This window comes from Ziziphus jujuba, chromosome 8 (genome assembly GCF_031755915.1).
Source record: "Ziziphus jujuba cultivar Dongzao chromosome 8, ASM3175591v1".
NCBI lineage: Eukaryota > Viridiplantae > Streptophyta > Magnoliopsida > Rosales > Rhamnaceae > Ziziphus > Ziziphus jujuba.
In genome coordinates, this window is record NC_083386.1 from 21394204 (window position 1) to 21409372 (window position 15169).

At 32.9% G+C, this 15169-nt stretch overlaps 1 protein-coding gene across 1 annotated transcript; it reads right to left on the minus strand.

Annotated features, from left to right (window-relative positions):
• Positions 1-2112: 2112 nt before the first annotated feature.
• LOC107413888 (putative Myb family transcription factor At1g14600) lies at positions 2113-4097 on the minus strand. Its single transcript, XM_048469570.2, has 5 exons — positions 3506-4097; positions 3309-3385; positions 3141-3177; positions 2920-3031; positions 2113-2779 (listed from the first exon to the last, which is right to left on the minus strand). The coding sequence occupies exons 1-5, from the start codon at positions 3777-3779 to the stop codon at positions 2149-2151; spliced, it is 1131 nt and encodes a 376-aa protein (XP_048325527.2). The 5' UTR covers positions 3780-4097; the 3' UTR covers positions 2113-2148.
• Between the last annotated feature and the right edge of the window lie 11072 nt (positions 4098-15169).

A 15169-nucleotide genomic window follows, 5' to 3' on the forward strand; every position in this document is an offset into this window, starting at 1 on the left:
AATTTCACATTGCATAGCCTACTGATTAAAAGGCAAAAATGTGAATGAAGTTTTTTAGCTTTAAAATTATAACATATATCCTTTCATAAATTAAAAATAATTCAGTATTATGTTGTAGGGTTAGTCTACAGTACGAACCATTCGCATGCGGATCCACACCTTTGACGATGATTTTTGAAAAAACCATCGTCAGTACCATTACAAAGATACATTTTTTATGACAGATTTTTCAAAAACCATCGTCAAAGGTGCGGGTCCACATGCAGACGGTCTGCACCGTAGAAACACCCTTATGTATATACATATTTTGCAGAAGAAAATAAAATAAAGCTTTATTTTATTTTGGTATCTTCGATTTTCGCAATTTCGCAATTTTTTAATCCTTAACTTACAAAAGCTGTGATATAGGCCTTAGTACCTACAAAAGTATAAAACCAAAGGGTATTAAAATACATTTAACCAATGCATTTTTGTTTTAAAATTTTGCTATTTAATTAGTAGCTTTTACTTTTTAAAAAATTGCACTTTGATACCCCACGTGCAACTCACATGATATGGCCTTTTAGCACTTCCATCAGCTAAATGTCACATATGATCTAAATTGTAATAAATTGTAAATCAAAAGTATAATAAATAGCAAATTTTAAAAGTTGAATTCTTAAACTGTAAAACAATAAAAGTTGAATATACTAAAATGTAATCCACAAAAAATGTAACCTATTTTAAATAAAAGAACACAATCAAATTGTTCTAAAGCAAATTATTGGTGAATTTGTCTCTTTTAAACCAGAGACCTTCATCACCTTCCACCGTAGTGAGTCCATTGATTTATCAATTATATGGATCACCTATAACTTGGGTTTCATATGGAAGGAAACTGGGTATGTCAAAAAATAAAGGGACATATGCCTGATTTCTTCTTAGAAATAAAGGAACATACACCTGATTTCTTATATATAGAATCAAGTGTAATGCATTCTGTAAACATTTATATAATTTTACTAAAAAACGTATCAATTTTTCATCATATGGAGTGCCTCACGAGTGTTTTTTTTTTTTTTTTTTTTTTTTTTTTTTTTTTTTTATCAACAATAGACTAGTTATACAAGTTATTGTTGACAAATAACTCTATTATTGACAAAAGATTGATGACGTGCCCCTTATAATACAAGAGTGGTATGCATTATAGCAGAGTTGCATATACACATATATATATATATATATATATTTATGTATGTATGTATATACCTAAATCGTGAAGTTCTATACAAATGAAAAGGAGTGTCATTTGTATACCTAAATCGGATTTAATTAGTAAGTTTCATGCTATATATACTAACTCAAATATATACAGTGTTTGCCAAAGTTTTTGAAGAAAACATGAACTAACATATGTATAAGTACATGCAATGTTTATGCAACAAATAAGAGAGATTTCACTTCTCAAAATTTTCTCTCTAAACTAAAACTAAAATAGCCTTATAGGCAACTAAAACTTCGAGAAATAGGAAAGTGTTTAATATATATACGGATAAGAAGTTACTGGGTAGATTTTATATAAATGTATGCAGAAAATAAGCTTCTTGAATTTCACCTTAACGAATGCTGTTGATCAAGTCACTGCAGCTTACAAACAAAAGCTTTTTCTCAATTTTAGCGAAGATGGTGTTCTAAACAATATGTGAAAAATTGTTTGAGGTTCAAGTAACAAGGCTTCAGAGACAATTTTATAACAGAAGTTAAATATGATTTGAGTAATTCAAAAAATATAGTTCTTAATTAAGCAGGAAACGTTTTTCTTTTGGCTTGGAGCGACTATCAAATGACGGGTTTACTAGGATATTGGAGCCCTCTAATCTCTCAAAACTATGCAACATAAAAAACTTAAGGTGCATGTCTGCTAGTGCTATATAAAAAAACACACTCACATATAAATAGAGATTAATTCCTCGAAATTCACCCATTTGAAAGCGTACTAAAATTACCAGTTTAATCATGCATACAAAAATAATGAAAAAAGCAACTAGAAGGACAAAGTGAATCAATGACCATTTACCTTTGTATGCTGAAGCTACATGACAATGTTTCAAATTTTCATTTTGATAATCGTCAACAAGTACTTCAAGATCTCACTCAGAATTGTCTCATTCATAAAGTCAGATCAAAAGTACTTGTTGCCATCCTCCTAGCTTGCTTCCTATCTTGATGATCACCACCTTTTTCTTTTACCCTGCTAAGCTTCGAGGATGAAGTTGAAGACAGAGAAAGAGACAAAGTACTACTAAGCACTTCTTCATGACCTTCCAAACCCTTCTCATAAACTACTAGTTCATCATCTTTTGGTCTTATTTTCAGAGATAAATTCAAATCTAAGTCACAATCCGATTCCGAACTCTTTCTTTTCAATGGGTTTTGACCAGCTTCTTGAATTGTTCTACTATTTGTAGTAATAGACCCATTGTTCTTTAAAGAAATTGCTTGATGATGAAGGTTAGCTTCCATTGATGATGAATTCGGTCTAACTGGCTCTTGCCAAGATCTATGAAACGAAAGGTACTCGTCCTGAGCTTGATTTCTTCTCCAAGTAGCAATTTTGTTGAAAGAAGGATTGTTTAGTGGTGAAAGATTACTACTTGAAGAAGTGGCAATGTTATTGTTTCTGAGCATTCTGTCAGCGGCTGAACCATATAGTCCATGTCTTGAACTACCAAGAGCTGCTCTTCCTGAATAAGGGAAATAAATCTGGTGATCGTGACCTCGCCGATAAGAATCTCCATATCTTGAGAAGAGAAGAAGTGGATATGGTTAATTATGATAGTACTAATTAGATTAAAACAAGTTATATATATATATATATATATATGCAGTGCTTCCGAATCAAGGAGTAGGGAATATTTTGTGTAATGAATTTTCTTATACCTTAAAGCCGAATTAGAAGGCCATTGGTTAAAACTTTGTAGCATAGGGAGTTGGCTGAAGTTGTAAATATGGTGGTCTCCTCCTTCCATGAAAAACCCTTGCTCTGATAGAACTGTGTCAAAGAAAAGCAAGCAAGATCTCAACAAATTACACAGACAAACAAACCCTAATCGTTTTTGCTACATGTCGTAAAGATGATTGAAAAAACCGATAAAGTTTACCTTGATTCGGATCTTCTATCTTCTTACTCCTGTACATCTGAAGAAAGCAATCCAAAAAAGTCGGGAGAAAAAGAAAATCAGGTATAAATCATTAGCTAATTATTAGAAATAGGGGATTAATCTAGGTTAATTACGCAAGAAATTTATGGAAATATTTTATCGAATTACTTGAAGATGGCTCTTGACATGAGCTATGCTTAGACCCTTTATGTTCATCAATTGAAGAACCAACTTAGGTGTTGCTCCTGCGCCAACAAATCACAATTAATATAATTGAGAATAATAATAATAATAATAATAATAATAATCTCTCTTTATCTTCAATAGGAAAAGTTTAGTTCAGAGAAAATGAAATTGGTACTTACTATCTTGTCCACCTAGTCTTTCAACTGCATGAACAAAGCAAAGATGGAGATCAGGAGTCCATCGGAGCCTTGGTGTCTTGGAACGAACATACTGCCTTACAGATCCAGAAGCTCCCGTCTTTGCATTCTCTTCTGCTGTGCTATTGCTTGAGCTTCCACCATTCTTCAGCCGCTGGCTATCGTTGTCGAGCTGCTGATCATAGTCATCCTCGGGTTCGTTCTCCTTTGAAGGGCTTGGTCTGGAAACTTCGGAACTATCGTCACTTCTCACCATCGATCTCTTGATCTTTATGAAACTACTTTGCTTCCTATTTCCAATTCCAACTTGTTGATCAACAAGAAATAGTAGTGATGAGATCTTGGTATCATCTTCTTTGTTTTTGATTGAGAAATGATTTTGATGCGCTCATCCCCCTTCTTAATTACCTCAAGATGTGTGTTTGGAGAGAAAAATTGTCTTGATGAAATAAGGCAGTTGAGCACTATGACGAATTGGTACGGAAACTTGGAAAAACTTGGATACTTTTCTCCTTTGACATACAAATTAACTCTCTCTCTCTCTCTCTCTTTCTTTCTCTCTCTGTAGCTACTTGGATGTATTATGTAAATCTCTGAATGCCCTTTATGTGTATGTATGTGAGATGTTGATGTGAATATGATATATATATATATATATATGAAAAACTAAATAATTACCACATATATGCTTAAGGAAATGCTATTACACTTAATAAGAGAACCCAAAAAAAAAGAAGGAAAAAGGAAACTGCTAGCCCATTATGACCAAAGAAAGGTAGGTAGCTAGTTGGGAAAATGTCATACATCCGAAATACAAATTATGAATTAATTATCACAAAAGAAAAATGCGGATGCACATAATAAAAACTGATAAATTGTGGTGTGTTCAAATGTACATATAATTTAGATGTTATTTGACCACAAATATTATGAACTGTATAAGAAAAAACTGATACAGAAATAGTAATCTTCCGATATCTAACTCGGAAAAACTTAAGCATACTAAATGAAGCTCATGGAAGTCAAACCATTCTATTAACTACCACGCACCCTAAAAATTGACATTTAGATTTTGCAAAAGACTTAAAAAAAAAAAAATCACTTTCAGCAGTTACAAATTGATGGAAAACATATAGCTTTCCTTTTAATTTAAAGAGTAAATTTTCAGAAATTTTCTTCATGAAGACAATTCTTAAATTGGACAAAAGTAGTCAACTTTTATGAACCAACGTTGTTGCTTCTCACTCGCCTCTACAAGAATCCTGTGGCTCTTTAGAAAGAAAAAATAAAATAAAATAAAATAAAATAAAAAGGTTTAGGTCGTCAGCTCGTGACTAGTGAGAGGAAAAGACACATTAAATATAATAAAATAAAGAAAGAGAGAGAGAGAGAGAGGGGAAAAAGAAAAGAAAAGCATAAGGATGTGTGCTAGGAAAGAGTTATCTCCAGGGTTTGGTTTCAATTAATTTTTAAACTTGCTGGCCATTCATTCACTCACTAACAAAATTTATTAGAAAAATGGTAGAAATGCCCTTTTGATTAAATCATGGATTTGTCCTAATAGGGGAAATCTTGTCCCTCCCTAACTAAGTCAACTATTCTTTGAAACTCTAGGTACCCTAGCTAGGCTTTGGGTTTTATCTTGCCCCTTCAATATATGGCATATACTACCAAAATTATGCCCCCATACTTGGGACCATCACATTTGGACCCACTTATGCATTTACATAATTAAGAGAATGTTAAGAGGAATCTGGAATGTTGTAATTAATTAGAGTTAATTATAATCACCTAAACTGCAACTTTAAAAAACATATGCTATTTTATCAAATAATGATTTTAAATTTGAATCTCCACAACTATAATATAGATATATAAAAATGAAATATATGAATATGTATATCAATGAACCCCTATAATTGCAGATACGAAGTGTCAAATATAGCTTTGAGTCTGTTTTTGGATTCCTTGGAACAATGATGAATCCAAATATTCAATCCCAAATTTATAATGCATATATGTCCTCAACTAGACCATTGATTATTGTTTTTTTATTATTTATTTATTTATTTATTAGTATTATTATTATGTTAAAGATGGGGATTTGAACTCCAAATATTTTCCTAAAAAATTTAAGGAAACAGAAGCTTTGCCAAAAGTTAAAATTCGGAATTGAATATTCTGCTTATTAATTTCAAGTAGAAGAATATATATAAAATCAAGTGGTGTAGATGAGGTAGCTTATAAAGCTTGAACCTAGAACCTTAAAGGGAGGGGCACGTATTAATTATGCCCGTGGGTCGAACAAAAGTCAATATTCTGTGCTCGTGTATTTATGGTTTACAACATAAATACTACGCTGCATGATATATATAACCACTAAAGCTATATTTCATCCCCATAATCACAAGAATCCTGAGAGAAATCACAGCCGTCTAAGCAAAGCGTCCTCAAAAAAAAGGCGTCAAAATTAATTAAGATGGTTTACCATCTTCAGGGGAAAAAAGAAAAAAAAAAAAAGTAAAAATATGCTATAAGAATGTCCCTCTAAAAAAAACATATTCTAAATATATATATATATATATTTATTTATTTATAACCTATATAGGCAGGGTATCACTTACCCCAGTTGCTCATGAATCCCCTATACAAAAGAGAAAATTGAAAGACCTTTTTTTTCTATGAGGTCGTCTCGTGGTGCACGCTTTTCTTTTTAAAGTAGTTTTTTCTTTAAAGAAATAGAAAGCATAAGTGAAAAACATTCAATAAATTAACCTTATTATTGACTTTATCAGTACCAAATCTTGCTTTTAACACGTTTTTTCTTCTAGTTTCCCAATTATTAACAAAAATAATTATATAATTAAATTTTCGTGATGTGATCAAGAAATTAAACTTTTTTTTTTTTAATTTGTAGGAGAGAACAAAACATTTAATATAAAACAATTTTTTGGTTTCAAAAGATTGATTTTAGGCATATTTGGATATATGTCACACAGGAGTCCAAACATTTCTAAACTAAAAACCAAGCTGAATGTATATATATGTCTATATTCATATATAATATATATTTTTTGTATTTTATATGTATTAAATTTTAATGAGGAGCTGTCATATAGAAATAGGAATTTATGGAGAATCAAAAAAAGCCAATATTAATTTTTATTACAAACTACACATGACATTTACCAACACATGCAGGAGTAGTTTAGCCTGTGAAAACTATTAAAATACAGGTTTGCATGGTCTAAAGATTCGGCATCCATCAAACCCAACTCTAAAGTCAACCCCCCAACAGTACCTCTTATTTCTTTTCTTTTTCTTTTGGCCCCTACTTTTTCTACTTGTTAATTTAAACATAACTGTTTTCCATAAATTTATATACATATATTTTTCATGCATGAAAATACGTGACCCTAATAATGCGGATCTATATATGCCCTTTGATAAGAGGATGTCTGTCTTTTCTACATCGACTAAATCATCATCATCATTATGATGCATTTGATACATCATATATATATATATATATATATATGCAAATGCATGCCAACTTGAATGATATATTATTCAATAGCCATTGCATTCTCATATGCATTTTGCCCCACTTGCAATGGGACAGAGACTAAGCAATTATATAATTCAATATTTCAATTCTCACTTGAGGCATTCAAACTCAAGAAAGAAAATAAATCAAAGGGGAGGACTCAAATAAGACTAGTACAAGAGTCACAACTGCCCTGAATTTAAAATTATTAAACGTATATTTAGCTTATTATAAATTAATAGAGATATTACTTCTACTATATTCCTTTAAAGGCGACGTTGACTTCCAATAAATGTGAGCTCACATGCAATAATTGAGTTTTGTCCAAAATCAATAAACACATCCACGGCTATACTGCCTTGACAAACAAGTACAATGCCATGGATGGTACTATTTCTTTTCTTAGAAAAGAAAATTATTATGTGAGCATGCTAAGCTAGTTGTATTATTTTTCTGGCCAAAAAAGAAAAACCTCCAAATTATACGTATACAAGAACTTGAAAAGGAATAATACGAAGCTTAAAAATATAATTAATCTAAAAGGTATATTTTGTCTCCTTTTCAAGCAATTTGTATATTCCGTGAGGTTGATTATCATATGTTACCAATCATAAGTTGAAATCTCACAAAAGAGCTAGAGAAATAGGAAATAATATAAAATTGCTCGGATGTTATTGAGGTTATATACAATGTGAAGAGCTACACTATTATAGCATGTTAGAGAAAAATATAAATGTATTGATGAACTACCTTCTTTTAGTTTAAACTCTTAAAAGAAAAAGTAATTCAACATGGTGTTGAGGCAAAAATCTTTGAGGTTTTTATAATAAAGCATAATATTATCTATATATGCTATGCATCTGTGTAACATCTTGTCTAAAAAAATATTCGAAATTTTGAAGCGTTGATTGAGTTTGACCAACAGAACTATTCGTAGGTCTCAAATTTGACTTTTCACATGGTCAATATTTTGGTTTGACTAATATACCATTATATAGAGCATGTCAATATGAGTTCATAAACTGGCGGTACAACAAATTTTGAGTTATGTTTACAAAGCTGTGGTTTTAAAAATTTAAAATATCAGTATTATATCAGTTTCCAAACCAGTCTTAAATTTTTCTCTGCTAGTGACCCAACTTTGAACAAATTCCAAAATATCTGCTTTGTTCCCCAAATCTAAGAAACCTTTCCCCAAACTCAAGGGTCTGAACCTAGTCAAACTGAACCCATTTAATGCCAAAACCGAGTGGTTGCCATTTTGTCCCATTCCTGCCACTGGTAAGCTACATGCACTAGTCAGGCTTGTAGCCCGTTAATCGGTGATCACACCCTCCAATTTTCCTGCTGATCCACTGTTAGATGAGCCGAATCAGGCCGGCAAAGATATTCCTTGGATAACACAATTAAATTCATACTTCAACATCCTTTTACTCAAAACTCTTCTTCTATGATGTATTTTGGGAATGTTGTTAGTCCTCAAGGGTATAACCAGTTTGCTGGCAATACAAATATACTCTCCACCTCAAGTTCGAACTTACAATCAGTTTGTAACTCCTTTAGAGTAAACAATGGTGCTCAAATTGCTCAATCTTCTCAAAATCAAGTCGTAATCATTGATCAACTTAGCTGATTTTGGATCTCAAGCTGTGGTTAACTTTGCAGCGTCTATAACAATTGGTGATCCAAATTGGTATCTTCACAGTAATGCAACAAACAATATTGTTGGTGACACTACAAGCATGTTTCGACATGTTGACTACAATGGTAAGAATTAGCTTTTGGTGGGTAATGGTCAAAGACTTTAAATAACTAATATAGGAGGTACTTTATTACCTTGTTATAAGTTTGTTCACTTCTGCTTAAGAATGTTTTTTAATACCATGTGTTGCTAAGAATTGATTAGTATATCAATATTGGCTCAAAACAATTCAATTTTTCATGGAATTTTCCTCTAATTACTATTAGGTTAAATTCCAATAGCTCAAAGCAATAGAGTTTACAAGGACTATTAAAGGTGGTTTATACAAGCTTGAACTTCCAATCAAGAATTAGCATGAAGTATTACAAAGGGGATCAATAGTATATGTTACAAGTCAAGAATGAGAAGCTTTAAAAGTTGTCAAACTGTTTCAAACTCATATTTGTGTTCTTTCTAGAATGCTACTAGAAGTAAATAATGATGTCTCTTTTGTAAAATAGAACATCACGACTAATTTAGACATCTTGCATCAATGATTAGGCTATGCTTCAACTTTTGTTGTACAAGAAGTATTAACTTTTTGTAACCAATTCAAACATGCTAATAAAGACAACTTACCTTTTTATGAAGCTTGTAAATTTGGTAAGCAGTTAATCTAGTAAAACAAGTTCTTCTCTTGAATTGATTCATTCAGATCTTTTGTGTGCAACTCTAACACTATCCAAAGAAGGATATCGATACTACATTCACTTTGTAAACTTCACTAGATTTACATGGATTTATCCCTTAAAGAATAAACTTTTAGATTACTTTTCATGGATCGAAATGGTTGAAAGAAAGACAAAGTGCAAGATTAAATATCTACATACAGACTTGGAAGGTAAATTTAGAAGTTTTGTTCCATATCTCAAACAACATGGAATATTAATAAAGCATCCTTGTTCTTTTACACATGCACAAAATGGGAAAGCAAAAAGAAAGCATAGACACAATATAAAGGTTGGATTGTGTACGCTTGCATAAGCTTACATGTCACCGCAGTTTTTATGGAAAACATTCAGTTCTGCTATATTTTATCATCATCAATTTCCAATTGGTTGCCTATTACTGTGTTTCACTTTTACAGTCCTCATCAAAAGTTGTATGCTAAAATACTAAATATCTCGCTTCTATTTATTAAAGGTACTAAATGCACAGACGGTAATACAAATGGTAATATGTCTATGTTTGGCAATCTGCCATGTACATTATGCAATGGTGCTGGTGAATTGTCTTGCACGATTTGCTTTGGTGTTACTAAAGGAAGTTCATGTGATGCTAACGTTGTTAAAGGAAAGCTAGTACTGTAAAAGGAGGGCCATGTGCTATTGGTACTGATAAAGGAAAATAGTCATTAAAACTGATCAACAAGCTCATCCTTACACGTTAGAGCATTGCTGTAGTGCAGCCTCACATGTTAAGTATTGAAGTCTGACATTGATATTTGTTTATTTCATTTGATATATATTTACAATGCTTTATGACGTTACCATAAAGATTTCATATGGTAACACTATACAATAACCAACTTTTGTACGATTATGTAGTGTGGAATATTTGAATAAAACAATATCTTAAAACTCTTTTGGTATCAGAGCCACAACTTACAAGCCTAAACATGACTTCCTCAAACCTTTCCAAACCAATACTCAATATTCAAAGCTTTCATCAATGTACTAACTTGGTTTCAAGTCGTTTAACTCCTTCCAACTTCCTCATCTGGCATTCTCAAATTCTTCCCTTGATTAGGAGTCTCGGCATACTCCACCACATTACTGATGCTAAGAGACTTGATTTAAAAATTCATTCAAACATGTTTGAAGCATGGATCACGAATGATGATCTACTAACAACCTGGCTGCGTAGAAATATGTCTAAAGAGGTGTTAAATCTAGTAGTATGAGCAGATTCAGCAAAAAAAATGCAGACATCATTAGAAGAACAACTTCTGCCATCCATAAAGGAAAAGGAAGGACAACTGAAGAACATGCTGATGTTGCTCATAAAGGGATCTCTCACTTTTGATGAATACCTTAAGAAATTTAAAAATATATGTGACAACTTGGCTGCCATAGATTAACCAGTTTCTGATATTGATCAGGTTTTTCAACTTACATGAGGCTTAGGACCCAAATATCAAGATTTTAGACTTGGCATGCTTACCAAACCACCATACCCTACTTTCAATCAATTTCTTGCTCTTCAAGGACATGAACAAGCCTCATCAATTCAACCAGAAGAAGAAAAATAGACCTTTGACCATAATCAAGCATTTTTTGGATAGAAAGGTACAGGACAGAACAGCGAAGGTGGTCGAGATTTTAATTCCCGTGGAAGAGGCTTTGCACCCTCTGCTAGACAAGACTCTTGCAATCCATTTCTTTCTCGACAAAACTAGGTTTTAGATAATTTTAAAGATATGAAAAATCATAGAAATATGGATTATCCTTCTCAACGTAATCAAAAGAAAGAGAGGCCAAAGGTTTAATGTTAAATTGGTCATAATTTTTATCGCACTGCTGCAACATGCTAGAAGAGTTATTCATACCAACTTGATAAGGAAGGTCAAGCACTGGCTGCTATTTCATTAAGTGAACCAATTAATGAAACCTTTTATGTGGATTCAGGTGCATCTTCTTATATGACAAATGATGCAGGTAAACTTTCTAATCATCAAATTTATCATGGAAAAGATGTTATTTATGTTGGTAATGGAGAGAGTCTTTCCATTTCACACATTGGTGATGTCAACATTCCTACAAGCCACAGTAAAGTAAGGTTAAAGGATGTACTTGTTGTTCCTTCCTTGACAAAGAACCTATTATCTGTTAATAAATTCATTTCCAACAATCATTACATCTCTAAATTCAATTCTTTTGGTTTCTTGATAAAGGATTCAAACCAAAGGATAATAGCGAAGGGGCGTAGAAAAGGCTGATTGTTTGCCTTTGAAGATCCGGTTCACAAAGTTTTCTCAGTAATAAAAGGAAGGGCAGTTTTGTTAACTATCTGGCATCAAAGATTGGGCCATCCAAATTCTAAATTCTTACATGTTTTGAAGGAAAGAAAAAAAATATCAATTTCAGTCACTGGAATTCTAAGCCTTCGGTTTGTGTTAGTTGTCAGTTATGCAAGAGTTGTAAACTTCCTTTAGGAACATCAAATAAAACTTCTAAATTTCCTATTGAAAAAATTCATTGTGATCTCTGGGGACCTACTCCAATAACTTCTTCTCAAAATTTTGATTTTATGCACTCTTTGTTGATGATTATTCCAGATTTTCATGGTTTTATCCTATTAAGAAAAAGTCTGATTTTTTTGAATGCTTTATCAGATTTCAAAGACTTGTGGAATTTAACAAGTTTTAAAAATGTGGAATCTAATAATGTGGAATTTAACAAGTTTTAAAAAATCAGATTTTAAAAATATGGAATTTAACAAGTTTCCTGTCCTGGAACTCCCGAACAGAATAGATTGGCAGAACGTAAACACTATCATGTTGTGGAGATTGACTCGACTCTCCTTTTTCAAGCTAACCTTTCTCTCTCACTATGGGTAGATGCATTCTTAACAACTGTTTATTTAATCAACAGTTTCCTATCTTAGAACTCCTGAACAGAATGGAGTGGCAGAACATAAACATTGTTATGTTATGGAGACTGGCTTGACTCTCCTTTTTCAAGCTAATCTTTCTATCTCAATATGGGTGGATGCATTCTTAACAACTGTTTATTTAATCAACATGCTACCTCTATCTACCGTCAACAACAGCTCCCTATATTTTAAGTTATATCAATGGCATCCAAATTAAAATGACTTACGGGTATTCGACGACTGTCGTTGTTTCCCTTCACTTAGACATCTCAATCACAAGAAATTTCAACCAAAAACTTGTCCATGTATTTTCATTGGCTATAGTTCTCTTCACAAAGGTTACAAATGTCTGTATTACCTACAAATAGAGTTTTTATCTCTTAGCACGTTATGTTTGATAAGACATGTTTTCCATATGCTTCATGTGCAAAGTTTCATAAGAGTTCACAAGAGTTAGAACTCATCGAATTTCCTAATTGAATGAATGGTGTGCACCAATGGTGATAAGAGCTCCAAAAAGTTCGAATACTTCACAAAAGGACCAACAACATGGCCATTCATCACGAGTTGATAATTCTGTCGATACTGGTAAAAACATTTGTCACATGGCACCAGGACATTCTACTGGTCCTTACACAGTTACTCATAATGGTTCAGCTATTTCTTTTTTGCCAACAGCAAATTCTACTGTTTCTCTAACAGTTGAGCATACCGAATCCTCTGTTGCCACACCAGAATCTTTAACTTATGTGGAACCCTAGAGCTTAAATAATTCCCAGTTTTCTAAAGATATTGAAACACACAGTACTTCACAGTGTTTTGAGAATAATGAAGGATTACCTATTTCTTCTGCAATAGTTACTGCATTAGATTCTGTTCATGTTTCACCAGTGCCACAAAATGACATCTCACAACGTCTTTCTGTATTGCTTCCTCTTGCTCAGTTAATGTCCTCCATGGTTCAAAATTCTTCAACTCCCACACATCATATGATAACTAGGTGAAAGCTTCAGAATGATCCAACTCTTAGTTCTCAGATGATGCTACTGACAATAAGTTCCTCCAATGCTGTTAAAACAAAAACTTTTAAAAACAGCTTTTAAAGATGAAATATGGATAGCTGCAATGCACGAAGAACTTCAAGCTTAGAGAAAAATCAAACGTGGACATTGGTTCCCTGGCCAACTCATGCCAAAGTAGTTGGTTCAAAATGAGTTTTTATACTAAAATATAGAGATGATGGTTCCCCTGATAGTTTAAGGCTTGGTTGGTTGCTAAAAGTTTCACTTAAGTTCCTGGTCATGATTATGATGAAAATTTTAGTTCAATTATAAAACCTACAACTATTTGATTTATTATATCTCTTGCTCTTACTCATAAGTGGACTTTAAAGCAACTGGATGTGAAGAATGCCTTTCTTCATGGCGATTTAAAAGAAACCGTATACATGGAGCAACCTCCTGGCTTCATTGATTCTCATTTTTCTGATCATGTTTTTCTTTCAAAGATCAATTTATGGCTTAAAACAGCACTCGTGTGAAGTCCCACATCGGTTGGAAAGGAAAACGAAGCATGCCTTATAAGGCTGTGGATACATTTCCCTTGTGGGACATGTTTCAAACCCGTGAGAGCTGGATTGTAAGAGGATTCCTCGTTGTCAATGCGGACAATATCCACATGTAGGTGGACTGGACTGTTACACCTCGAGCCTAGTTTGATTGGCTATCACAGTTCCTACTCCATCTTGGCTTTCTTTGTAGCAAGGCATATTCATCATTATTTATTTATCACCGACCATCTGCTATCATTCTTCTTTTAGTTTATGTAGATGACATTATTGTTGCTGGAAATGGTCATTCTCTTATTCAAATCTTATTACAAAAGCTTAGTCAAGAATTTACTATCAAAGATCTTAGCATGCTCCATTATTTCTTAGGTGTGTCGATCAAATATTTTCCAAGTGGAGCTCTTCTTTCTCAATCACAGTATATAAAGTATCTTTTTCATCATTTCGATGTATCTTCTTATTCCTCTCTTGCTACCCCAATTGCTCGAAAAGAAAAATTTAATTTGTTAGACAATGAGCCTATCAATGTTCATCAATTTAGAAGCATTGTTAGAGCCTTTCAATAGTTATCTTTTACAAGACCAAATATACAGTACGTTGTTAACAAGATTTGTCAATCATTTAATAATCCTACAATGTTTCATCTCAAGGCTGCCAAACACATAGTACACTATCTCAATGGTACACAAGATCATGGTCTTCGTTTCCTGTCCAATAGTTCCTCTCCTTTGTATGGTTTCTCTGATGCAGACGGGGCCGATTGTCCAACCACTAGAAGAAGTACTACTGGTTTCTGTATCTATCTTGGAGCCAACTGCATTTATTGGTGCTCCAAGAAACAACCAACTGTCTCTCAGTCTAGTACCGAAGCTGAGTATTGATCCATGGCGTATACCACTACTGAGATTACATGGATTACTTATCTACTTCGTGATATTGGTATTTCACTACATCAGCCTCCACAACTCTTTTGTGACAACATTAATGCCTTACACCTTACTGTTAATCCTATGTTTTATGCCTGTATGAAATATCTCGAAATTGACTATCACTTTGTGAGAGAAAATGTTGCCTTAGGCTCTTTGGTCACACGTTATATACCTACTGCAGATCAACCAACTAATGTTTTCACCAAATCCCTTCCACAACGATGTTTTGATTTACTCAAATTCAAGCTAGGAGTTATTTTATTCCACT